At 40.6% G+C, this 13175-nt stretch overlaps 1 protein-coding gene across 3 annotated transcripts in view; it reads left to right on the top strand.

Moving 5' to 3' along the window:
- Window positions 1–13175, top strand: part of UPP2 (uridine phosphorylase 2) — a 45782-nt gene that overhangs the window by 27815 nt on the left and 4792 nt on the right. For all 3 annotated transcript variants that reach the window (XM_068545080.1, XM_068545082.1, XM_068545083.1), the window contains 2 exons: window positions 2138–2347; window positions 4487–4633. In XM_068545080.1, the coding sequence (XP_068401181.1) occupies window positions 2138–2347; window positions 4487–4633 (357 nt within the window). The remainder of the gene's footprint in view (window positions 1–2137; window positions 2348–4486; window positions 4634–13175) is intronic.

Genomic DNA, 13175 nt, shown 5'->3' with positions numbered 1-13175 from the left:
CATTATTAGATCAGGCATCATTCTGGACTGTTGTTTATCCAATGTTATCCCAAATAAGCAATAGTAGGGAATGATGCATTTGGGGATGAAATGGATAACACTGTTATTAAGATTGCACATAATTCTTGAGTTGTGGGATACAAGGATCTATCTGCATAGCCCATGCCCATGCAATGTACCATCCTGACTGCTGTGGTTGCCCCTTGATATTAACAAGTGTCCAGTGTGGGCAAAGCAACCTGCTGACCATCCAGCTCATGGTCATGGATTCTAGGTCTTTTGTTTGATGGTGACATGATACATACAGCCCATGTAGCACAATGAAGGTCTATGAATTGTGGGAAATTAAAGCAATGTGCTGTTGTGGATTATCTATCATTTTGAAGTTCTGTTCTCATTAAGAACTCTTAGCTTATCAATAAGATGTGTTTGTTTCGTCTTAAAAACATTGATTTGGAGATGAAGGATGTGTAGTTTGTCGGTTTTTTTTTTGTTTTTTTTTTTCGCTGATGTTACCACTCTTTAGATGAGCCAACAAAACTTCATGATGATGAGGTACTCGAATAAATAGTGTCTTGGCCTTTAAGAGACTTTAACTGGGATATAAATGCTCTAATGCATCTAAATATTAGGATGTCATGTGAAAACTTCATTTTTGATTTCCACATTTTCAACTTCCTTCTCAGTCACTTTCCTGTTTTTAGGACACTGTGAGTAATTCAAGAAGATACTTGTTTGATTTCTTTAAAAAGTATCTGACTCACCGAGGCTCTATCATCAGAGCCTACCTTGGGTCTCTAGCTGGATCTTCTAAATTAACCCCATGTTGATCCACATTGGAATTTATTAAGAACCCAGAAGGATATGGCTATGCGCTATGGTAGGGGTTGGTAAATTTTTTCTATACAAGGTCAGACAGTAAATATTTTAGGCTTTGCAGGCCATATGGTTTCTGTTGCAACTTCTCAACTCTGCCATTAGAGTGTGGAAGCAATCATAGAAAATATGCAAATGAGTGAATGTGGCTGTGTTCCAATAAAGCTCTATTTACAAAGATGGGCTGGACCTGGCCCATGGATTGTAGTTTGCAGATCTCTGTCTATGGCATCTCTATGGAAACATTCACTCATTCAACAAATTTTTATTGAATACCTATAATGTGATAGGCATAATGCTACTGGGGAGACAACAGTGGACAGACACTGCTCTTGCCTTCATAGAGCCTATGTTTTATCAGGGCAATAGACAAACAAATGAGTAATTACAAAAAATGTGATGAATGTTAGGACAGAGAGAGTCTAGAGCCCTATCAATATATATCCCCTCAACCAGGCTCTAAACAGGAATCAGAACAGGTCAAAAACTAGGTCAAAAGCTGGGCCTGGGAAAAGTGAATGTAATGTATCTGTGTTGCCTTTTAATTTTTCTCCCTCTGTGGATTCAGATCTTTTGAAGGAAGTGACTTAAGCTGACACCGGAAGAATGAGTTGAAGTTGGTCTGATGAAACTGTGTGGGGGAGGATGAGGGAACACACCAGGCCAGGGGAATAACAGTTGGCAGAAAATGGTTTCTCAAGTCCCTGAGACTTGAGTTCCTGAGTCCCAGGAGCAAACCAGACTTTGTAGCAACGGAAGGTCAGCCAAGAGGCCTAATTTACATGGGATGGGAGAGGGGAGGAGGGAATGGATGTGATGAGAATCAAAAGGAAGAGAGGACAGAGATGCAAAGAAATTATAGTAATCAAGGAGTTGCAGAGAAGATTAAATATCAAGTAGTCACATCACTTTATGAAAACTACTTTCTGGCAGGCTCATTGAGTTTATTCCTGACCTACTTTATTCAAATTTGAACCTGAAGGCCAGTACTAATTTGCATGTCCAAGAGTCATGTCTGTCTTGAAATTTAAACCCCGTCACATTGTAAATGTGAATCTGGAAAGAAAGCAAATGTAAATGCCTGTTCGGAATGTTATTATTTAATTGCACTTGGAAAAGAAAATAATTTAAAAGATGAAAATGGGGAGAATCATTAGCAATTAGCATTAATTAATGTTGGCAGAAGAGATTACATACTATGTGTCAAAAGTAAACCTAAGTGACATTCTTCTGTAACCACCTATTTATTCCCACACTGCAGGGATTGCACCGGGGTCTGTTGTAATAACAGATAGAGCCGTAGACTCCTTTTTTAAGCCCCAGTTTGAACAGGTAATCTTGGATAATGTTGTCACCAGAAGTACTGAACTTGACAAAGAACTGGCTGAGGAACTATTCAACTGTAGCAAAGAAATTCCCGACTTCCCAACCCTCATTGGACATACGATGTGTACCTATGATTTTTATGAAGGTGAGAAGAATTTATAAACTGTGAAAGCAGCAGAAAATTGCCAGCAATACTCTGTTATTCAAACCCACAATTTATATTAAAAACTCCAGTTTAGAAATTCATAGTTGGGGATTAAAAAAGGAACTGAAACAGCCTTTTCAACTTACTAAAGCATAGGAACGTAAGGACATAATAAGCGGTGGAGACACACACATAATGAATTTATTTTGAGAGTGGGTTTAATCCTCCTAGAACAAATTGGATACTCAAATGCAATTTGTGATGTTAGCAAAATCTTATCTCTGTTGATGCCTTCTATTTAAATTGGAAAAGGGGGATATGCTTCTATGTTTCTTCCATTTTGAGGTACAGTCACCTGTACCTTGGAAGGGATCTGGTACCCAGGAAAGAGTGGGAACCATGAAATGGGAAGAGATATTTGGGGGAGGAAATCCCAAAGGGATGGGGTAGTCTCAGAGCAGTTCTTTTATCTCTTGGCCATGAGTAAAATGTCCCCAAATCAAGTTTAGGAACAAAATTGATGGTGACTCCCAAGTAGCAGCTCTTGCCACAAGCGGGGAGGGGCCAGGGGAAAACGCCCTACAGGACAGACCTTGCTCATTCCACAAGAAAGAATCTAACCAGGGTTGGTACCATTCCGTGGAGGGCATTCTAGAAATCTTGCAGTGTAGCTGTTTGAGTATGTTCATCAAACTACATATTACCTCATTTTTAATTATTTTTCTTTTCTTTTCCCTTTGGATCAAACTTAGACTATTATATTGAATTCTAAACAGTTATATATGGAGATATATTATCTATAAACATTACTTCAGGTTAGCAAAGGTGTTGTCACCACATGTGTGTTATAAAATAGGGGCCACTTTGGGTCTGATAGGGTTGAGACTTTGTCTCAGGCCACTGGCCCCTTCATGGGGAGGGTCACCAACGGGTTTAAGCCAGAACTTGCAAATGGTACCCACTGGAGTCAATGTTTTCTTTGGGCTGCATGGTATTTTTTAGAATATGAATTATTTTGCCAACATTTATAATTTCTGGAGATTTCATATGAAAATCCAGACTTTTGGCTTCTTGAAATAACATAAAATTAAAAATATAAAATAATTTATTCACGGCAGCCCTGGCAAGCCTCGGCCCACATCTGGGGCTACATTCACTGAAGGTGAGGTGAGGCTGCTCCCTTCCAACAGGCAGACCTCGTTGACATTACCTGCTTAACTTGTGGGACATCTGAGTTTGAATCGGCTAAAATAGCACTGCATTAGAGCTGTTGGCAGGCAGCCCTAAGAAGGAAGGCACAAGGAGAAGCAGACAGCAAGGATGGAAATAGCATGAAAGATAGAGGAAAGGGAAAAAAGAGGATTTTGCAATATGGATGGTGACAGAGTCTACTGGCCTCCCTACTTCCAGAGGATGCCCTTGGGGGTGGGGCGCGGTGAAGCCTGTTCCCAGCGCAGCCACGGTGGAGGAGGAGTAACAGCACCAGGCTTTTCTCCACCTCCTTCTGGCCCCACTGGTTGGTACAGATGGAATTCAAGTGCTAAGTAAACACCGAGAGCAGCCTAGAAGGGAAAATGTGATCGCAAAAGAATGGCGTGCAGCCTGAGGTGTGTGGCAGGGGAAAGGTGGACAAATCGACCATCTGTGTATGGCTACCATGGTCATGATGCACAGATGGAGCTGCAATGTTCAAACCACCACCCTGATCCTCAAGTAGCTTAGGATCATCACTGGGGCTTGGAGCCTTTTCTTCTTCCCCAGCACCTGTGCCTGGGCCAGCCGCCAGTCGCAGGTGCAGCCTGAGATTTTCCTCAAAGGGCAGATCTTCCGGAGACCCTCCAGGTCCTGCTGTCTCTCGGCAGAGTGCTGGCTGCTGCGGCCATTCAATGGTCACTTGCCCCAGAGCTGGGGGAGTTCAGTGCCATGGAGATTCCTCTCTGTGTGAGACTCTTGAGCTGGGCACAGCCTTGCCCCAGGTCCTTTGATAGGATGGTTCAGATGGCCAGATTTATCCTACCTGGGGTGCAGGCCCATGAGTTAGAGTCAGACACAGAGCACTTGGGCTGACAGCAAGCCTCTTAGTGATGCCACAGCCACTGTGGGACATCAAGTCGCTAAACATTCTCCATTCTCTTTCAGGCCAGGGTCGACTAGATGGAGCGCTGTGCTCCTTTTCCAGAGAAAAGGGGTTAGATTACTTGAAAAGAGCATATAATGCCGGCATCAGGAATATCGAAATGGAATCTACGGTGTTTGCGGCCATGTGTAGACTTTGTGGTCTAAAAGGTAAGACTTTCATGAATGCCTAAGGGTCAAATTCTCCTCTTTCATGAAGTTATTTTCACTCTTCAGGAGAAGAAAAAGGAATCCAGCTATATATTACTTTGGGTTGAATGCACGGTTATCTCATAATATCTTGTGAGTGGGCAGGACATTATTTCTGTTATGCAAATGAGGAAACCAAGCCTCAAGGGTCAAAAGTAAGTTGCCCAAGGTCACCAGCTAGTGGGTTACATAGCCAAGACTTGATAGATTGTTCTGCTTTCTTCGTCCTGGAAGCGGATGCTGTTTTCTACTACAATTGAATTTACTGAGACATGACACAAATAAAATATTCCTAAAATAGTCCATCAAAGGACAAAACATCAGTGGAGTAGTGTGTTTTTAAAGTTAATTTACATGCATTTTTGCTTTTCCCAACTTGTTTATTTTGAAAAAAATTCAATAATACAGAAAAATTGAAAGAATAGTGTGTATGTGTATGTATATATGTGTGTGTGTATATATATATACACACACACATATAGACAAACACACCTATTTGCTTTTTTCTCCTGAATCATTGTATATAAATTATAAATATTATGCGACTTAACTCTTGTAACTTAGCATCATTTCCTAAGAATAAGGATGTCCTCCTAATGACCACAATACAATTATCAAACCAAAAAAAAAAATTTTAAGTCAAAATCATTTCATAACATAATTTAACATCCATTCCATATTTAAATTTTCTGATTTTCCTAAAAATATCTTTAAAGATTATTTTAATCTAATATTGAATTAACTTCTTACACTGTATTGCTTAGTCATTGTATCTCTATACTTTTACATCTAGAATAGTTTCCCTACTTTTATTTTTTCCCCAGTACAGTGGAATTTTTGAAAAGTTCAGGCAGTTATCTTGTAGAACATCCATGTTCTAGATTTGTCTGTACTCGTCATCGTGGGATTTCACTTTATTTCCTGTAAAGCAGAAGTAAAGTCTAGTGGCTTGATTAGATTCAGCTATGTGGCAAGAACACTTCATAGTAATGTAAACTTTCCATTGCACCACATCAGGGAAAGGTACTGTGAAGATATTCCACTGTTAGTAATTTCGAGTTGGGTCACTTGGCTCAAGGGGTAACTGCCCATCTCCCTCCACTGAAAAATTAATGTTTTCTCTCTGTAAGTAGCAAGTAACTTCTGGGATGATAATCTGGCACTGTGTGAATGAATATCCTGTAACCCAATCGTCTTTTTCCAGTGATTTTAGCATGGAATACAAATGATGATTTTCTAATTCCATCATTCCTCCTACGTTTGTTAGCATTCTTTTAAGAAGAGCCTTTCTTTCTCATGCTCTTCTCTCTCTTTTTTCTTTTTGGTGGCAGGGAGTCGTTATTGTTTGGTGGATTTTGTTCAAAGCAGTGTGTTACAAGCAGTTTCTGTCATTATTCTTTTTGATACTCAAATTATCCCAAATGTGGCCAGGAAGAGCCCCTTCTAGTACACTCTTTTGTCCTTTTGACATAATTCTCTTAACTCTTGAGAATTTTCTTGCTTTCAGGCACAACGGGATTCTTAGGTACCACTTACACGTTCCTTGCCTCAGGTCTGGGATCAGCCATTTCTCCAAGAATCTCTGCTTCCTTTGGGTGGAGAGTGGCATTAAGAAACCAAATATGGGTGTGGCATGCATTTTTATTTTTGGTGAAATTATTCCAATAGAACCACTAATCTCTGACCAACACCAAGAAAACCTATTGAAGTAAAACATAATTTTCACAAGGACTAATCAATATAACTATTCTTTGTGATTTTAAATTATTTTCATAGTCATTCTCTAGATTAAAAAAATTCAAGTTTTATTGATGGAAGAGGTAAACCTGCAAAGTTAATTAAATATTCTTTATTAAATTGGCTATGAAAGCCTCAGACCTAAAGCAAAATAGCACCATCTAAAATATTATTTTTGAGTGGGAAGCAGTCCCCAAATATGAACAATGATGTCTAAGAAAATGTTGGAGCAACTTTTTTTAGAATTCATAGTTTTGTTTTTCTTTTTTTTTTTTTTAGCTGTGTGGCTTCTTCATTTATTTAAGCAATTATCATTGAGTCAGACATTCACTAGACACTGGGGATATGATGGTAAATGAAAATGGGTCTTGCCGTCTGGTAACATACACTCTAGTAGTATGTAGTAGTAGGCAAGACAAACACTAAACAAACAAACAAACAAACAAACTAATTATGGAAATCACAATGAGCAGGAAGTGCTATGAAAATATACAAGAGACATTAATCTAGTTATCAGAGGATAGGAGGGCTTCCATGAGAGAATGACATTAATGATGCACTGTATACAATGCGTAGGATTAGGGGTTAATAGGCTTGGGCAAAGAAAGAAAGGAGGAATCATTCAAAGAAGTCAGTGAGTGCTCTTATGTACAATGGCTGATTGTCAGTGGAGGAACCCGACAAGAAACCTTTGGCCAACATAATTTTCCTGGACATAGTAAAATCTTTGAGGACAGAAGGCACAAATTAATCTTGATGAGTTAAATATCCTAAATAATGCCTACTGCAGTCCCAAACAGAGTAAATATTCAATAAATACTCTTGAACAAAGTTGCCTACTTTTCATTTCCATAGTTTTGTTTTTCATACAGCAATTATCTTTTTTTTTTTTTTCAGAAAAGAGCCCATAAAATATGTCATCTATCAAACGTGTTTTACAGTGTACCTACTGAGTGCATAGCAAAATACAAGAAGCTTGTTTTTTAAATCAAATCTTTGGCTGATAAGATTTGTCTCAATCATTATCTTCCTAAAGAAAGAAGGACTTCTGTGCATCAGCCAGTGGCCTGAGCACCCAAGCAGTAGGGACACAGCAGAGGATGACGCAGACAGAATCTCTGCCCTTGCGAAGTCTAGGGGGTAGACAAACAACAACAGAGAGCAATCTATAATAATATGGTAATATGTTAGATGCCGAGGAGCATGATGGTGAGAAATAAGGCAGGGAAAGGGCACAGGGACAACCAAGGTAGGGAGGAAAGCCATACATTAAAATAGGGAAGGGTGCACAGAGAAGGTGCCATTTAGGAAAATGCCACGTGGGTGTCTGGGCAAAAGCAGTCCAGGAAATGCAAATCTAAGGCTACCAGGCAGGAGCATTCAGAGTGTGCCGGAGAAACAGGGAGACCAGTGTGGCTGGAGGGGAGTGACAGCAGTGGAGAGGGTAGGAGATGGAGGGAGTATGGACTGTGTGGTCCCTATGAGAACTGTGACTTTCACTCTGAGAGATATGAGAAGTCATTGCTTTGACTAGAGAGGTGACGGGATCTGGCTTGCGTTTGAACAGGAGCACACTGGCTGCTGATCTGGGCAGAGCCTACTGGGGTTAAGGGCAGAAGCAGGGAGAGAAGTAAGAGGGCTGATACAGTAGTCTAGGGAGGGATGATAGACCAGTACAACAACAGTGGAGGAGGTGAGAAGTAGTCATATGCTAGATACGTCTTGAAGGCAAATCCAACAAGATTTGTTGACAATTTGATGTGAATGTGGAGAGAAACGCGAGTGAAAAACAACTTCCAGGTTTTTGGCCTGAACAGCTGGAAGGATGGAGTTATCACAATTGGGATAGAAAAGATTGGGTGAGGATTTGGCGGTACTGTAGTAGACATCAAATGAGGCTAAGTGAGCAGATGGATTTATGAATCTGGAGTTTAGGTGAGAAATTTGGACTGGGGAAGTAAAATTGGAAGTTGACAGCATATAGATGGCATTTAAAGCCATGTAACAAATGAGATGACAAAGTGCCTGAGTGTAGAAATGGATGAAAAAGTCAGGGGAGGTGAGGGAGATCCAGCAGAAACTAAGGAAGCGTCCTCAGTGCAATTGGCAGTATACCTGGAGAGTCTAGTGTCCCAGCCCCAAAGAAGAAATCCTCAAAGAAGTAAAGAATTACAGCCTGATAATGCCTTATTGGATCACAAGTGGAACTTTAATTCTAATACTTGTCCTTATTGTCAATCAATTTTAATATACAAAACTACAAACAAAATGTATGCGGTAACATTTCTAAAAGCACATTTTAGAAAGGAGTTATAGGTCACAAGAAGAGATTAATTGTAGAACCACTACTCTCATCTCAGAATGAATGTACACACAAATCCCTGTAACATATGAGTAAAGGATGCAAGTGCATCCTTGTCCTCTTTAGAAGGCCATCGTTAATACCTCCTTTCAGGGAAACAATAGCATCTGCTTTTCTCTCCACAAGTTAGTGGGAGTGGGAGCCCCAGCGGCGGGCAGCTTGCCCTTTCCTGAGCAGCAGCCTAACCAGCACATGACCTGCAGGAACACCTGGATTCAAATATTTCTGCTCCAGGAAATGTTTCCTCACATTTCTTTCTTATGGAAACAGCAAGCGGTCACTTGAGTCATGGCTCCACCTGACATGCAGATGGAGGAAAATTTGGTAACCAGTTTAGTCAAACATAAAATGCTACGTCACGAACTGCTGCCCTGATGTAAGTTTAGTGACGACCATCAGTTCTTTCTTAAGAGGCAGCCAGAGAGAGTTCTAGGCTTGTGAACCCCGGACCCGAGTCTTTCTCTCTTTGAGGGTGTTGCCAAAACCTCAGCGATGTTATTCTGTTATGAGGGATTTTTTTGTCCTTGCCACGAACCCTTGTGACCTTGCCTTCTCCGCCAGCTGCAGGTACCTTCCTGGACTCTGTCCGCTCTAGCTTGCTGTAGTTCCTGCCCCATGCTGCGTTTTCCTTTTTCTGCTGCTATTGGAGCTGTTGGTAGCTGATTTCAACCTGCCAATAGCTCTCTTCCAGGACACTGCTGCAGCCTTTCCATTGAGCAGACCCCTTCTAGGCTGCCAACATTCACACTAAAGGTTGTATCTGTAACTCTGTAATTCTGTAGTTCTTGGGAGTATTTCTGTCCAAATTTCTTCATGGTGACAGGGACTCTTTATCTACCTCAGACACCACCGTTTCCAAAGGTGCACTCCTGGTACAGGAAGATCAACCACCACTGTAAGTTTCATACAATACTTCTGCTATAGCTGTAGCCCTTGGATCTCCTGGTATTTGATAGGTGGACAAACTGCTTGAAATGGGGCCACGGACACCCCTAAGTCACTACTGTTATCCTGATCTCATTATCCTGAAAAATAATAGTGGGAATCCATTGTTACTTTAACAAAGATTTGGGTGAGGGGAACAGTGGCCATCACAAAATTATTCTACCTTGAAAGGCTGAACCTTCAGAACAAGGTAAACCCACTGTACAATGCTGTATGAATGCATTCATCTATGGTTTTATAATATGCATACATCTGTCCCTCTCTTAAAGCAAAATCTACTTTAATTAAACCCCTAACATTCTGATTAAAGATGTTAATCCTTTTGCACTGTGAACTTGTGATAAGTACGTTCAATTTTTATCCATCTTTAAAAGACAGTGCCCGCTGCCTTTTGACACATGCTTGCTTGCATGGCAATATATGAAACATAATATTTATCCAAGATTAGTTTCACTTAAAGCTTTGTCTTTAGTTGTTGGCAGCACTCACAGTGGGTTTTCTTTAGGGTAATGGAAGAATTCAGTGTTATTTCTTTTGACAGATACTGGGAACTTTGGGAATGTATTCAGTCTTTATAATATTACAGCTCAGTGAAAGGGAGCAGAATCTGGCTTTAATTCCATTTTATATTCTTCTGTTGGTTCCAGAAATGAAGGCTATTGGGCTCTGGGAACTGCAGGATGATCACTGATAAAGTCAAAAAGATATTACAACAAGGATTAAAGATTATAGTCAGTCTGGGGCTGGACCGTTTCTTAACTCAAAAATCAGGAAAATTGGGGTTTTGAAATATTATTACACAAAGGCAAAAGGCAACCCATTGCAGCTCTTCACCCTCACAGTACCTCCTGAGAGATACTGTGGCTCAGAGAGGTTACATAACTTTCCCAGGTTCTCGCAGTAAATAAGAAGTAGCTGGACTGGAACTGGAACCGAGCTCTGTCTGACTTGAGGTCCCTTTGCACCATGCCCTGCTGAGTCTTCCCAGCAGCCTCCCGTGGATGCACAAGGTTCAGATCTCTATTCAGAGGAACCAACCAACCAACCAACCAAACAAACAAACAAACCTGCAGGTTTTTCTATTTTAAAAGTTAGCTGTGCTACTTTAGAAAGAAAGCAAACCCCCTAAGGGCTAACCACATACCAAGATGGTTAGTGTTGGAATCAAATAAAGCATTACATTGATACTTATTCAGTAGTATGCAGTTATTATTTTAGCAAGAAAATAAGTCAGTGTGTCTGGGAAATCAGGCATAAATGGTAAGTAATTTATTTATTATGCTTATAAAGACAGGATTTAAAAAAATTGTTTCTTCTTGCTTTGCTGGCTTTTACATATTTTAAATCAAGGTCAGTGTCTAGAGTTTTGTTTGATTCATTTTATAATTCTACTCTCCTGTCCTCTATCCTACTTCTGCCTTCCTGTACCAACACACTCACACGTTAGAGAATGATTTGGGGCCACAGATTCAACTTTTTGTGTGTTGGCACTACCTGTGACCCGCCTCTTCCCACCTGTGACCCCAGTGGCGCTCCCTGGGTTCTCCCTGTTGGAGCCTCCGCCCCTAGCACAGCAGGCACATCCTCTGCCCATCCTGACACATCTCTGGTTGGAGGTCCAGTATCCAGCAGAAGCGCAAGTCCCCAAGTTTGCAGCTGGACCTCCTGGAGATGACAGCATGGTCCTCATACCAAGATAATGTGAGGCACAGAAGCTGAGCAAGACCTTTGAGGTCCAACCTGCTCTTTTCTCAGAGAATGAAATAAGACCCAGAGAGTAAAAAGTGACCTAAGGAAACACAGCTAGATCAAAACGAAGATGGACTAGCCCTATTATCTCCTGCCTCCTCACCCCCATTCCCGGCACTATTCCATAGGTATAAAAGAGTATCATATTTATCTAATGACAGATTACTTATACTTTCTCCTTTTTCTAAAAGGCATTAGCAGCAGCTTTCAATAAAAGATGAATGTATAAATAATTTAAGCAAAGGTAAAGAGAATAAGAGGCATGTATTTAAGGGAGTGGATGGGGAGTTCTCAATATCAAAGAGCTACCTGGTAGGGCAATACTAAATCTAAATACTTAGATTTAGTTCTGAGTTTCCTAGAGGCCAAGTTGAAAATGGAAACACTTTGAGTTACACAGCTCTCATTATCTTATAAAGAAAGCATTTAACGTTTGTCATAAAAACGTTATCCAAATGTTAAACTTAAGTGAAATTATCAGCTATATTACATCGACAGTGTCTTTAGTAACACTTTTATAAAAGATATGGGACAATTTTTGATAGAGTTAATGCTAAATCTTGGTTCTTTGGGAACCTAAAGTACTAGGGTGCAGGTATGAACATTTGCTTTAATTTGATTTAATTCAGGATAGAGTTTAAAGTCCTTAAAGCAATAGCTGTCAAATATCAATGTGCAAATAATTTAACTGAGTTTTTTTAAAAAAAATACAGATTAACTGCCCTTTCTTATTCCTCACTCCTTTTTCTGTATGTCTGTGATAAAGCCTAAAAATCTGCATTATTAACAAGCTCTGGTTCTGATGCAAGTGGCCAGTGGAGCACATTTTCAGAAATGCCAGTCTAGATGAACAACTTGTTCCTATGCTCCTTAGCTTTGATCAGATCCTTTGAATATAAATTTTCTCCACTTGGTTTTTGATTAGCAGTCAACAGCCTGAGATAGACGTCTCAGAGGAGACAGAGGAAGTGCAAACGTTCTGGGTTGTTGAGGTTTCTGTGTTTTATATACCAGGCACCTGGGGAATAAAGATGGGTCTGCCTAAAAAGCTCAAACCTTGAGAAGTGAAGGGCTCCCTGTAAAGGGCCAGGAAGAGGTGGGAGAGGAGCAGTCCTAAGGGCCAGGCTGGAAACTCCAAAGCCAACCTTTGCTGCTTTGCCATTTTCTGAAACCCAGCCCTGTTTGGTTCTGCTGTGCACAGGGAGTTTCTGCCCCACATTGCTGCCTTTGCCTACAATTCATGGGAAAACCTTCCTGGAACTCCATTCTGAATCACAGAGGTGGGGCTAAAGCAGGGATCCATGGGGGACCATAGATTTCTAATAATTCAGGGTGGGCTTCAGGAGCCCTGAAACCCTTGAAATTATATACAATATTTTGTGTGTATGTGCATATGTGTATTTTCGTGAAAAGAGGTTGCAGTTAACAACTTTCATCAGATTTGCAAAGGGACTAAAAACAATCAAAGAGTTAGAATCACTGGGAGTTCCTGGTGTGGCCGAGGGTACATTGAGCTTCACGTTAACACTGGTGTGTTCCCATCCCATTGCAGCCTGAGGTCAGTTAGCTGACAACCTCCTTGGTGACAGCTAGGTCACTGAATGCCTCTCTGCAGGAGCCATCCTCTCTGCCCAACCTGAGGATTATGGTAGCAAAGCTGTCAGGCTTAACTTTGACAAATTGTTTTGGGTAAATTAGTCCCTTTTAATT

The sequence above is a fragment of the Eschrichtius robustus genome, chromosome 5, assembly GCF_028021215.1.
Source record: "Eschrichtius robustus isolate mEscRob2 chromosome 5, mEscRob2.pri, whole genome shotgun sequence".
NCBI classification, from domain to species: Eukaryota; Metazoa; Chordata; class Mammalia; order Artiodactyla; family Eschrichtiidae; genus Eschrichtius; species Eschrichtius robustus.
The sequence above is the reverse complement of the archived record's forward strand: the minus strand, read 5'-3'. Positions and strand labels throughout refer to the sequence as shown.